Genomic DNA, 14,724 nt, shown 5'->3' on the forward strand with positions numbered 1-14,724 from the left:
ATTTTCGTATAGAAAGTTAGCTTTGGTTTTTTAAGTCTCGTCTGAAAAGTGAATAATGGGCTAAATCCAACAGCGATATCTGTATCGTAGGCTAATGAATACGTTAATTTGTTTCATGTTTTATTCCATGTTTTAACGTAGTACTATCGAAGGTGTAAATTTAAAAGAAAATACGCACCTGCTTGTAGATTTAATAGCGCATTTTTTTCATGGCCAAGATGGCCGCGCTTTCGAGTACCAGCGAAATTTAAAAATGACAGCGTGAAAAAAACACGCTATCATTAAAATGCACCCGCCCAACCAGTTTCTGCCGGGATTTGAACTTGCCGGGAATAAACTCTTTCTATTTTTTGGAATCTTCTAAAACATTCTTTTTCTATCTTCGAACATCCAATCTTAAGGGTGAAGAGAAACGCGGGGAAGTGGCGGGGAGGAAATGTTGCATTCCCTCCCGACAACGCCACATAGAAAACGTCTGCGTCGAGTCTGATTTTGCCAGCCGAGAAAGTTCGGGCAGAAATGCTGAAAAAAAACGCGGTAGCTTCGTAGTTGCTTAATAGAAATTTTTCGGTGAAACCCTGACGCTCTAGCAATAACATTTAAATATTATCTATTGGCCCGGGGTCGTTCTCTAATTTAAACGTTACGATGTTAATGTCATTACGGAAATGAAGCTATTTACCTGATTTTTGCCCTTCAGGAGGAGAGCGTTGGTGACTCGTCCGAAAGGGATGCCCAGGTGGATGACGTCCGTCTCCGTCGCGTCATTGGGAATGTTACGGATGTGCACGACTCGCGAAGGCTTGCCAACTTGGCCCTTCTCGATTTTGTCCAATTTGACCTGGAATCGGCGAAAAACTATTTTAATACATATATATTGAATGATTTGTATAGTCGGAAGATGGCGCTGGGAAACACGCCCGTTTACCTTCTTGGCATCGTTATTGTTCTCAGAGTGATTTGATTGAGGGCTTAAAACCGCTCCGTTGCTCACAGCTCCAGTTTGAGCTAAAAGCTCGTCTGACCCACGCTAGAAATAAATACACAATATTTAGTTGAGCGTTTTTGTTCGTATAACCAGAAGTATATATAATGTAATACATTTAGAACGGAAAATTAAACTTGAGACAATTTTCAACGACGTAAAGTGGGAAATTATACCGCTTAGAGATATTTACTTATGTACAAACCATATTTTTGTAAAAAAATTAAATAAAATTATAATTATGTATTTTCTTCGAAATTAACGTATCTTAGGGTTGCCACAGTTTTCACATTCAAATTACCCTGACTTTTCCAGGTTTTCCCTAACCATCTGACCATCTCCGGAGATTTTCCTATAGTTATTTTGTGCCAATTTTTTTATATTTTAGGGAAGGTTTCTTATTTGCCACCAAAATGAAATTTACTGATATTTAGACTAATTTTAAAATTTCTTGAATTATCCAGGTACCGGGGCAGCTCTGTATTTTGAAAAAGCAGCGTCAGTTTATCAAGGTTTCGCGAATAATTTTAGCAGAATAGGTAAATGAATAATATTCTTTGAGAAAAATATTAGATACGTCTGATATAAGCAATAGATAGTAACGATAAATGCGGAAATTAATAACGATAGAAATAAAAGGAGCCCACGTACTGAACAAAATTAATTAGGTAAATAGCTTCGCGGTAAAACGTAATAGCCCGCCGATAATGACTCCTCATAAAACGAGACAACTTAATTAAAGAATTACCAAATGAAGGAAACTAATAAACTCTTTCCTGGACCAGCTCGGCCCGACACCATAAAGGACAGCGGGAGGTCGTAATTCGTAAACTCGCGCCTAGTGAGAGGGCGATTTTAGGGCGAAAATCGCCGGTCGAAGTCATAAGCGATAAAAGGTCCACGCGAGCATCCGAGACAAAAATAAACGGGCACGAAAGAAAATTGGACGGACGGAAGTGGATAAACGCAGCAACGACTCCTATTTTCACTGGCTACGGATTACGTCATTTCGCTTCTTCAGGGTTGCCACAATAATTTCAGATTCAAATTCCCTGTTTTCCCAGACTTTTTAAAACCAAAATTAGACAATTTTTAGCTTTATATTTTACTTTTATCAGAAGTTTATAAATTGAAATCAACCTACATTTCAGTACAAAAGTATTATTGCAACGTTAAAAAAGTTAGCAAAACTTTAAAGGAAATAAATAATAATCATAGAATTTGTCAGATAACTAGAGTAAAATTAACTTCAAAAAGTGTCAAGATAAAATTGAATTCCGTGACTTTTTAGGCTCATTTTTAAATTCCCTGACGTGTGGCAACCCTGTTCTTTTCCAAGGTCTATATAATTCGCCAAACGAACGTTTTCGCGGTGTTTAAGTTGATTCAGGTTAAGTTTGTGTAGATTAAATTTGGTAACTACTAAGATCTTTTTCTTGATCAAATACTTTTTAAACAGATCAATGAAAATTTAGGAATCGTTGCTACGTTTAGTCACGCGTCGGGTGAATTCGGTATTATTATTATTAGTAGCAAATATTAGACGTTATTGAGTTTTCCTTGGGCAAAATATCTAAAATGTGGGGCGATTACAAATGGAATTCGGGCTGTATTTTTCGTAACTAGAGAGAGATGAGAGAAATATTATAGAAGTAATATAATTTGAGCGTACGCACGCGAGAGAACAAAAGAACTCATTGCCTTTATTTGGGAAAACTAATTAAAATACTAGGCACGCTAATGACGAATACGGGTTCCGAAAAAGGCGGCCCAAGAAGTTGGTTTTCTCAAACAAAATTATAAAGGTAATGAACGCGTTTTAATACGTCGCGCTAGGAATTGCTCGAAATACTATTTAATGACACTCTCGAATTCAATTAAAATTGATTATCAAACGTCATACGGAAAAAAAATGTTTCAACAGGTTGCCGCTAAAACCACATTAATTCGATATTTTAATTAAATTAAATGTCGAGACAGTTAAAAAGAAAATACCGAACTAAACAACGTATCGAAAACGCTGAACGTATTGGCTGACGATTTGTAGCCGGCTTACGTAACGCGGTGATAATAATATACTTTTAAATTTAATAAAGAATACGTTATTGTTTCGGACCCCCGCGGTTTCTTTACGTCCGCAAATCATTCTCAAATTGGAGGCGGGGTCCTTTCACCCTTCGAGAAGGCTTAGCCAGAGGGGGTAGGCAACGGGTAGGATTTAAAAGCGATAACAATGAGATGACATCACCATCGCGGGTTGAACGTGCCGATTCATTGCCAAAAGAATGTACGCTTTTTCGTTTCCCCGCAAAAAATAAACGACAATCAGTCACGTACGCGTTACATACATATATATCCCACTACATCACATGGCCCGGACCGATTCGCGGGTTTTTCGGAAATGATCGGAAGGTTCCCGAAAGAAAAGGTTTCGGAGGGAGCGAATTTACACGACGCCCGCGTGGGTGTCAAGGCTGTCTATTTGACACCTGTTCGCGCGTACAACCTTTCTCTCCTTCCGCCGTTCCAAGTTTTCAATTCGAATGAGATAGATTCCGTACAAAGAAATCCGGCCAGAAATGCGACGGGAAATCGAGAAATTGCAAAAAAACGACGAGAAATCCCAAATCCAACAAGAAATCTAGAAATCCAGCGTGAAACCGCGGATTTCAAAAGCACTTATCACATTTTTTACGAACGTCTGACCCCATAAGCGTGTTTTATTGGCCGTGAAGGGCTTGCCACCACCCTCCTACGCGTTGTAACCCGGCCACCTAATATTATTGGCTTTATAAGTCGCTTGATGACTTAGGCCTAAGGTCGTGCCTTGGGCATTAGCCTAGCTAATTATTATTTATTTATTTACTTACTTACTTAAAGGCAGTGTCGTTTTAAGACCTTCGTAGGCCATCGAAGACTATATATACGCTTCGCTTACTAGACAGGCATGTTCCTAGGAAAAGCCTGTTAACACCTCTGTAGCACTGTAAAAGCTGGGTTAATATTTAGACCCGCGGCTGGAGGCGCCACTAGTAACACAACACAGCTCAAGCTAGGGGAAAATTTTGACCAGCGTCGAGATGGAGCCACAATCGGTATGCAAGTTGAGCCATAGAACACGCCTGTCTAGTAAGCGAAGCGTATATATAGTCTTTGGTCAGCCATATTTCTAAGAAAACATCTTTTAATCGGATTTTTTCTTTCTCATAAACTTTCGTAGGCCCCTTTGAACCTTTCTGGCAGATGGTGACCATTGGATAAAAGGGCCCTGGGGAAAGGCGAATGACACGAGCCTTACATTATAAAGAAGACGAGAGGGGTCGGACTAGGCCAAAATCCGGTTAAAAATTTTGCTAAAAATCAATCAATCCAAGATTTTATACGGAAAATCCTTGATATAAAATCGCGGATTTGGTTAAAAATTGCGTAGGCCCAAATACAAATGTCCGACCCCTAGAGAAGACGTCATCCCGCGAAAGCGACCTGTACAGTGGGAACCCATTTCAAATGAAGTAATTAATCAGGGTTCGTACAAAATTTCCTGACATTTCCAGGTTTTCCCTGACGAAATTGCCAAATTTCGCTGACCATTTTTGTAGAATAAATTAATGCTTGAGGTAAAATCTTGAAAAATATTTATTGTTTTTTAAAGGGAATATAACCTCAGGTATTTGGTGTGGAACACCAACGCTTGCAGCTCTGGCCGCTCTTGCCTTTGGCTTTAAAAATGTTTGGCGCCACTGTACAGGGACATTTGAAAAATTGAAGGGGTCTTCCGTAAAGATTGCTTTGCAGGTTATATTCCCTTTAATACATCTTTCAAAAATTTATTTGCCGGATTTTTTGGGATATTTTAAAATTCCCTTTCTTTTTAGACCATTTTCAAATTCCCTGAAGACCCTGACTATTCCCTGACCATTTGGAATCATTTTCAAATTCCCTGACCTTTTGGAAAATTTTCAAATTCCCTGACTGTTTGCATTCTTATAAAATGTATTCGAAACCGAAGAATTTTCACGCAGAACGTTTTTTTTTAAATATAAATTAAGGTCCACGATTTAGTCAACTTATTCTAACCGTAACTACAGCATAGTATCGATAACTTTCCTGACATTTTTACAAAACTTTTCTTCGAACGCATTCGAAAATTCAATTAGACGCAACTCGGTGATTCGACTACGCGATTAATATTTTAATCGGGAGCTCTTCCATCCATTCCATAAATACTAATGAGAAATTTTAGGGATTCTAATAACGCGCGTCGCGAACCAGTCAACGGTAGCCGCAATCAACGCGTTCGCCGAAGGCTTTCGATAATTCGAGTTACGGCCGGCGCGGCTCGATAACTCCCAGTCCAATCGCGTTACGAAGTCGCGTCGGGCGAATAGCTAAGGACAACGAATGCGCTAATCGAAATGACGTTGTCCGGAGCAGCGTTGCCAACCGTACTATAATTATAGTACATTTCGATAATTTTACCTTTCGAAATTTTCCGTACTATAATTTCAATCGCCTACTATATAGTACGCTTTTTACGATAATTGTACTATAATTTTACTATATTTCCGATATTTAGGCGATAATTTACAAAGTTCCTATCTGTTAACATAAGAACGGCGTTTCCAGTTTATTTTGTTATTCCTAGTAGGCTAAGAATTGAAATATTGTACTCCTTGGAGTGTTTATTTTGTACTCTAAAATACGGCTGACTTGATCAAACGTGCTGTAACCTAACGAAAATGAAATATGTTAGTAACGGCCTACTATGATAAAGTGCTAACACGCTCTAGCGAGTAATCAAAGTTGGCCGTACTTGTGTACTATAATTTTCTAGAAAATTCGATAATTTTTCGGCTTCGATACCATAATTTCAGTTTTGGGACCTGGCAACGCTGGTCCGGAGTCCGACGGCGCGTCCGTTAAACCGACTCGAAGGGGGCGGGGCCTCAATCGATCAGATAAGCTTTTAGACCACGTTGTCTTCGGCGGATAAGCCTCGGCTACGGAATGAAAACGGACGAAGAACCACTACTTTAAGCCTCGTCTCAACAAGTTTCAACGCCTACGCCGACGATAATTATTATTGGGAAGCGAGCGAGACGGGTGGGTGGAGCGAGAGCGTATACGCTAATCGGGCCTTGGACGAGCCAAAGGGGGATTCAATTAAGAAAGCCCTCCATTAGCGGCGAAAGGAGCGACAGCCGATGGCGATGTAGGGAATAGACAGAATTTCCCCATTAAAGCGCCAGTTCCCTCAAGGAAAAGTGAAAAAACTGGATGAAAGCGCGAGGGCCGTCCGGAACGCGGGGAGTCCGCGTCACGCCACCACGAAGGTCACCCGCTCCTACCCTCTGTACGCGTACATTCAACAACAATCAGCTGGTATTCGCGCGCGCAACAGGTTGACCCGTGAACGGCGTTTACTTAATCAACTCGAACACTATACAAAATCGCTCGCTGAAACAAAAAACGAAACCCTAAACAAATTAACAAATTGAGTGGATGCGCGAAAAAATAGGTCACCACTGTCACTTACAAGCAGAAGACCCGAGGTGATAATCACCGATTTTGTTCCAACTCGGGTATAATGTACACCTCCATGTACGTTAAAAAACCTGCGAGGGAAAAGCCGCGACGGGCTTTCGTTTTGCCATGGCAACCGAAGACGTTTTTGACAACATGATTTCGAAATTTTTCAATTGAAAATAACATGGGAATCTGAAGGATTTTTAACCTTTTAATAAAAGAAAAAAAATTGAAATTTTTAAAAACGTTAAAAATACATTTAAATTGATTTTAAAAATTAAATTTGATCAAGTTTAAATGCAATTTGGTTAATTGGGGGACCCTTAAAATCCTTCAGAATCCCATGTTATTTTCAATGGAAAAAATCCAAATCATGTTGTCAAAAACGTTTTCGGTTGCCATGGCAATACGAAAGCCCGTCGCAACTTTTCCCTCGCAGCTTTTTCAAGTTACATAGAGGTGTACATTATACCCGAGTTTGAACAAAATTGGTGATTGTTAGTCGAGAAGCGAAATGAATTATCAAAACTAAATCTTTAATATTATTATCAAATCATACTTTTATTTGAAACAAGATGTCACGGACATTTAAGTACACACAATTCCCCGATGTTTTCACTATATTTTAAATATTAAATTTAAATTCGAAATATTTTTCAATCATTTTGTACATTAACTTAACAAACCCAAGAGGAATTTTATCGAAAATTAATTCATCGAATTACCTGGTTTAGGATATGAAGTAGCGAAACGCGAACACGTTAATCTAAATTAATTTTTTTACAAACCTTCGAGTTACCTGGTTTTGGAAATAAAGTAGCGAAACGGGAACACGTTAATTTAATTTTTAGACAAACCGAATTTTTCGAATTGCCTGGTTTTGGAAATAAGGTAGCGAAACGCGAACGAGATAGATAACGCCTGTATCAATTGGTACGAAATTCAAAGATCACAATAGGGTGTACGCGGGTTGTGGGGTACCGCGAATTGGCCAGAAATCTCACTTAAAATTAAAATTTCTTATTGCAACAGAAACCTTAGTTCAGAAATAATCAGTACTAACTAAAAATATATTTTTCAACCAAGTCGGTCTTAATTTAAAAAATGTATGTATATTTAAGTCGAATATCGCAAAAAAGCATTAAAATGGGCAGATGACCAACTTGCGGGCCCCCGATCTCCAAACTTCATAGCGGGCTACCGAGGGCATATTTCCTTTCGATTTAGATATCCAAGGCCCTTCTAAGCTTAACTTAGCTCACTTTGCTCACTCCTATAGAAATAAACAAGTGCGTCGAGAGGGGCAAACGAATTTCAGTGAGCAGAAATCGAATTTTACTCACTACAGGGTTGCCACAAAATTTTCAGATTCAAATTCCCTGACTATTCCCTGTTTTCCTTGACTATTTTAACAGATTTTCCCTGACTTATTCAGTGCAAAATTTTTCTTTTTTATTTTACTTTTATCAGAAGTTAATAAAATTAGATGAAATTATATTTCAGTTAAAAGGTCATTGCAATGTTGAAAAAATTAGCCAAACATTCAAGGAAATAAATGATAATCGTGGAATTTGTCATAGATCTAGTGCCAAGATAAAATTGAATTCCCTGACTTTTCCCTGAATTTTTACCAATTCTTAAAATTCCCTGACATTTCCCTGACTTTTTGGCCCATTTTTAAATTGCCTGACTTTTCCCTGTTTTCCCTGACTTGTGGCAACCCTGCACTAGTAAAATAATAAACAAGTGCATCGAGAGGGGCAAACGAATTTCAGTGAGCAAAATCGAATTTTTCTCACTAAAAAATTGGATTTTACTCACTGGGCTATGTGGGAAAGCTACCTTGCGGGGGAAGTGAGCAAAATCGAATTGGGGTGGTTTTTCAAATGTACCAATTCCGACCAATCAGAGAAATCCTCTTTTTCGCAGGTTAACGCGGGGGAAGTACTGATGGAAGTCTCCTCGTAGTATAATATTTTTATAGGCCTATTAGGATCCCCCAATTAAAACTACACCAAAATAGCAGTTTTTAATTACAAATATATTTTCAACACCATTATTATTATAAACCAAGAAAAAACCAGTCGCGAGTATCAACCGCTCTCCAAAATAATACGGGCCCCTAGAAGTTCGCTGCTCCCTGATCCCGAGTACTCCGGTCGCGCCGAACCATCTACAAACATCCGTAGGGATTCGCGCTAAAAAAAGGGCATCGATTTTGTTACATTTCGTAATATAACACGGAACCATTACCGCATTTCCAAACTAGGCCTAACGGAAATTTAGCAACGTTGACTCCAAAGATAGAAGGAAGAAAAATAAATTGCGCAAAACGTTGTTTACAAATTGTTCCGAGCGCGCGGGAACGCGTCGCCAGAGAACAAAGATAAAACTTTCGCATTATACCGTATATAAAAAAACTTGAAGGGGGGGGGGGTGGTAAATATATTTTATAACGTACAAGGGTCCGCGTAGGCGCTTCCAACTAAAACAGTATACGCTCTTTTTTGCTCTAAAAGCGCGTACTCCGGCGAGAAAACAAGAGGGAAAAGTAGAATAATAAGCCTAAAATATAGCCCAGATATCCTTATTTTACGAGTAATTGCGCTTTTACGACTCTCCACGGAAGAGAAAAAAATACGATGGAAAAGCGTCGCGTAACGATATGGAACTCGAAACGACTTCGGCTAAGGGGTAAAGCCGGGCCAGCGGGTGAAGTCAACGGGTGGGAATGACGGCCCCGAATCCAGAAGAGAGACTGCGCTGTCAATTCGAGTACAATCTGGCGAACACATGGGCATTTCGAACGCTTCTCGATATAACGCGGAATAAATAGCGAGCTCTCCTCGTTTCGAAGCGCCAGGCCGTTCCGGACCATCCGAAAAAACGATCCACAAACCAGCGTGAAAAAGATGATATTTCCGGAGAGTATTTCGGGGTGAAAAGGCGCGCTGGTCAACATCTCGACTCCGCCCCTTCTTTACACGTCAAAAGCCTCTTTTACGCGTTGATTGTAAAATTAAGAATTTACCCTGACCATTTTATGAGATTTTCCCTGACTTATTAAGGCCAAAAAATTTTCTTTTATATTTTACTATCAGAAGTTAATAAATTTATACGGACTTATATTTCAGTTAAAAGGGTTATTGCAATGTTGAAAAAATTAGCCAAACATTCAAGGAAATAAATGATAATCGTGGAATTTGTCATACATCTAGAGTTAAATTACCTTCAAAAAGTGCCCAGATAAAATTGAATTTCCTGACTTTTCCCTGAATTTTTACCAATTCTTAAAATTCCCTGAAATTTCCCTGACGTGTGGCGACCCTGTATTATCAACGAGCCCGAGATTGATAGAATGTAGCCTGTTCTTTGCACCTGGTCTCTCACTCTCTCGGGGCTCATCGTATTAGCGAGAAAAGAATAGGAAACGGGGAATAATATCCATTTCCGATAGAATAGTTCTTGACTGGTGATCAATTTAACTACGGGGATTTTAGGGACTACCCCCAAATAATAATAATAATACGCTGGACGTTAGAAGCGCATCTCGCAGCTGCTTCACGCTAAATCAAAGTGATACGAGAAGTCACTACGAAAACGCGTTACCTTAGTTTAAAATAATCCTCACGCAAGCTTTACAGCAGCCCAAGTTTCGACGTTATTTAACTCGGGTAACGAAACGTCGTTCGATTTGTAAATCCTCGCGTGATTCGTAGTATTATTCACACTATTCAACCGGAAAAAACACTAACAATAGAGGGGAAATAAATAGGCAGGGGAAGTATGGGAATAGCCGTACCGTGGACCACACAACGTCAAAAAAAACCTCGTGGTTTTGCGAAATTCGTTGACACCATCACCGCTCAATAATCGGCCTTGAAAATTGGGTAAACGGGTTTTCCTAACTGACGCGAACGCCACTTGGTAATATTGGATTCCTCGTACGAGCCATTGATTCAATTATTAGGTACACTGCCATTAAAATTATTTACAAAAATTTCGATCACTAATTCTCGGAAATTTCATTAATGACGGAAAAGATAACCAGGGTTGCCACAAAATTTTCAGATTCAAATTCCCTGTTTTCCCTGACCATTTTAACAGATTTTCCCTAACTTATTAAGGCCAAAATTTTTCTTTTATATTTTACTTTGATCAGAAGTTAATAAATTTAGACTAACTTATATTTCAGTATAAAGGTTATTGCAATGTTGAAAAAAATTGCCAAACATTCATGGAAATAAATGATTATCGTGGAATTTGTCATAGATCTAGAGTTAAATTACCTTCCAAAAGTGCCAAGATAAAATTGAATTCCCTGACTTTTCCCTGAATTTTTAGTCCCATTTTTAAATTCCCTGATTTCCCTGACGTGTGGCAACCCTGATAACGTTCCAAATGACAAATTCGAACGCGCCCAAAACGAAACGTGCTTTATCAACAATTCGAAATACCCAGAAAATTTACCTACTACTAAATACGTGGCGAAAAAACAGCGTCGCGTTCATTTTTCCGAAATTCTGTTGATTTAACCAAAATGAAACGCATTAACCGCTAATTCAGCGGTGAAGAAAAACTTTAAGGGTGGCTAAGGTACTCTCTCTGAGTGACGAGAGAATCCGCGGATTAGTTACAAATTAACATAATGGAAGGGATACATCGTTGATGGGTGGCTGGCTGACCGCCTGCTTGATAGGCGTAATCAATAGGAGTGCGTGTCTCTATTAACCGGCGATCCCCCCCTACGTATTGATTAAGCATTAGCCCGAGAAGCGTGTACATACACTAGGCTCAAGAGGCGCGATCGTTAGGCCAAAGAAAAAGCCCCGTAATGTAACGGCTAGTTAAACATCACTCAAGTAAAAGTTAGCGAAATTTAATATACTTTCAAATACACTTTTTTTATCGCTTAATTGAGTATACATACGACTGAAAATCACTATAAATCAACGAAATTCGCGTGATAAAATCAGTTATCTGATTTCCAAGATTTTCCCGAGCGGTTAGCCCCTCGGTTTACGACGCGTAACGTGGCACGAAATCGTCCATCTGTCAATGTCACTTCAGCGCGAGTTGCACCGTTTCCGAGCGAAGAAATATCGTTGGGAAGTGGCAGTGGGAGGTGGTCTCGATCGCGCATCTCGCGAAAAAAAACATCGCTCGGCCGAACAAAGTCCTTCAAAACGAATCGAGAATAGCAAACGCTTAACGTGACATTTGACCTTACTCACCCGCGATAGATCAACTCGGTATATATATATAAAAAAGGATGGGCCGAACCTTTAACGTTCGACGCTTTGTCCAAATAACAAAGAGCTCATGGTGGGTTGGGGTAGTCGATGGTCAGCTGGATGAGCCGCTCCGAGATTTGCCACATCGGAAGAATTTGTTCGCTCGCGTAAAATACAGCTCATTACCGTAAATGCAGGGCCCCCCCACTCAAATTTTAAAAAAGTTATAGGAAAAATAGGATTATATTTCTAAAAATGTAGGACTATTTTAACAAAATTATAGGATTTTATAAGACTATATATGCTATTTAATTTACTAACTTTATGCATTTAAAAACAAAAATATATATTTAGATAAATAAATCTTTGATTTTCACTTAAAAAATAGAAACTATTTAACCATTTTAACACAAAAATATACTAGTAACTAACCGTGTTAACAATAACAAAAGTATAGACTATTTTTATTTGTATAGGAATTTATCCTATAGCTAAATCTAGAAATTTAACTAAGTGGCGAGATTTGAAATGGGCAAAATATCAAAATTATAGGATTTCATAGGACTTTTGGGGATTTTGCTAAAAGTATAGGATGTTATAGGACATTTTTGAGAATATAGGATTTTATAGGACCTCTGGAGGCCCTGCCGTATATGGATGGCGGGGGGGGAGACACACGACTCTTAATCGGAGTAGCCCACATTTGGGAAAGCGCGAGCCATACCCTCGTTCCTATTTCCCAGGCAAAACCTAATTGGAATAAAAGGAATTTTAAGAGCACGCGCCCACTGTGGCACTTTACGGCGAAATTAGGGTTAATGGATGCCACGATAACGATTGCCGGGGGAAAAAACAAACACGAAATGTCTACTAATCATATCTGTACATTTCTGTTTCGTAAAAAAAAAATGTTCCGAGGCAATATTAGTACAAATCGTTATTTCCCGGAAGGTAGAGAGGAACGGTACGGAACAGATGTCAAATACGGGCGTAACTATGGTAACCGTATCTCGCCTCTCAATTACCTCGAACCCCTAAACTTAGAAAGAGGTTGGACTATTGTTTTTCTCGTGTCCTCGACATTTTCTCATGTTTAAAGTCGCAATTTGACGAATACATCTCGCAGAACGACCCGCCTCCACTTGGCCACCGTAGATCTCCCCAACCATTAAAAATAACTTTAAATTAAATAAAAATTCGTAAAGAATAGAAATTTCAAAAATCGTAAGCCTTAAACGGAGTTTTAATTCATACGAATGTAAACGAGAATGTAAGGATGAAAACGCGGTGGCCATCGTTAAATCCCACATCGCAAATTACCATTTAACTCGTTTTTTATACTAAGTTCAATCCGGTTTTAAGAGGGTGCTGGGTGGAGCGAATAAAAATGGTCCGAGTGGGCTCGTATCACGTCACACGAAACGGAAAACGTTTCGAGGTTTTGACAGAACAAAGAATTTCCTCAGTACCGTATAAAAATTAAAAAAACACGACCTAAACTTAACGAAACTCATTGTAAGAAAACAAGCTTCCACCATTTTGACTGTTCATTATCAAGTATCGCGTAACGGACAAAAAAAAGGGTTCTTAGAAAATTAATATAACCATCAAGGTTGGCTGATTTAAATCAATTTTTATATAGTATATTTGAAAAAGAAAAAATCTCGCCAATTGCTATAATTTAGGTTTAAATATAATCTTTCGTGTACTCCCCCCTAATGTTGCATTGGATTCGCTGATTTGTTTTTGTAAAGTACCAAAATAGGTTTTAAAAATAAAAACTTCTATATGATTATTAGCTTAAATTGAATAAATTCATTATACATATGTATAGATTTAGTCTTTAAAAAATAAAACATTTGTTTTAGGTAAAATTAAGATACTAAATTATATTAAACTTTGAAATTTTAATTAAAAAAACCATAAAAATAAAAAAAATCAATAAAAATCCGATTTTTTAAAATCTAAAAATTTGTCAACCCTGATAACCATATGAAAAAATATCCCCAGTCACGAGAATCAAGACGCACGCGACCGTGTCACGAGGTTTTTCGTGATAATGAAATATCTCGCTCAATTTAATCTCTCCCGCGATTTTAACACGAACTGGCATAACGTCATCAGCCGAATTCCTCCCCTAAAGATAAAGATTAAACGACTAATCGGAAAAAATACAAGCGGCTAAAATACACCTTGGGATGAACAAAAAATAGAATCTGACTAGTAACCGATTATTCATCACCCATAAAAACTAACGACTATTACCGAAAAACGTCCAAAGGGGAAAAAAAAGCTCATTTCAAGGTTAAACGTATTAAACGACTATAACCTCAGAATCCGACTTCGCCCACGGTAGAAACCCAGGCGATCAGCGAGAGGCGGTATAAGGCGAAACCTATCATTAAGGGGCATAGAGAAGAAAAAAAAATTAGAAGTAGCCGAGTAGAGAGAGCGAAATCACAATGGCAGAAAAGCGTAAAAAATTAAGCCGAAAAAAAGCAACAATGGACGGAATCGAAAGAGTAGAGAGAGAAAATCCGCCATTAAGGGCCTCCTTTCGCCATTAATAACGACGCGGAAGAAAAAAATGGAACGAGATTCCCTGCGACGTTATTGTTTTCGCGTTGGAAGTCTAGCGGAGATGGGATTTGTTGATGGAGCGAAAAACGAATAGAAGCATTACGCTGTCAAGCCCAAGTACGCGAAATTTTCAAAGCTACGTTTATCAACGGCTACGAGCGACTATTACTATTACTTTTTCGTTAGCCGCTTTTCACGACGAAATAACGCTAATCCCTCAGTTGACAATAGGCCGCTGATAGGGGTCGGCGCGACGCGATAACGTATTCTGGCACTCGAGACAAAGTCGAAGGGATATAGCGCCAGAGGAGGCTGAGAGGAACCGAGAAGCGTAATACCGCGGGGATACCGCTTTGAAACTGAATACTGATATTGGCGGAAAGGCCGTAAGCCGCGCCT

The 14,724-nt window shown here is 38.9% G+C and overlaps 1 protein-coding gene across 5 annotated transcripts in view; it reads right to left on the reverse strand.

Moving 5' to 3' along the window:
* The window catches only part of heph (polypyrimidine tract-binding protein 1 heph), a 76,643-nt gene that overhangs the window by 9,716 nt on the left and 52,203 nt on the right, over window positions 1-14,724 (reverse strand). For all 5 annotated transcript variants that reach the window (XM_090177422.1, XM_090177419.1, XM_090177421.1 and 2 more), the window contains 2 exons: window positions 929-1,030; window positions 683-841 (listed from right to left, as the gene is read on the reverse strand). In XM_090177422.1, the coding sequence (XP_090033548.1) occupies window positions 683-841; window positions 929-1,030 (261 nt within the window). The remainder of the gene's footprint in view (window positions 1-682; window positions 842-928; window positions 1,031-14,724) is intronic.

This window comes from Leiobunum rupestre, chromosome 6 (assembly GCF_980474605.1).
Source record: "Leiobunum rupestre chromosome 6, qqLeiRupe1.1.hap1, whole genome shotgun sequence".
Classification (NCBI taxonomy): Eukaryota; Metazoa; Arthropoda; class Arachnida; order Opiliones; family Sclerosomatidae; genus Leiobunum; species Leiobunum rupestre.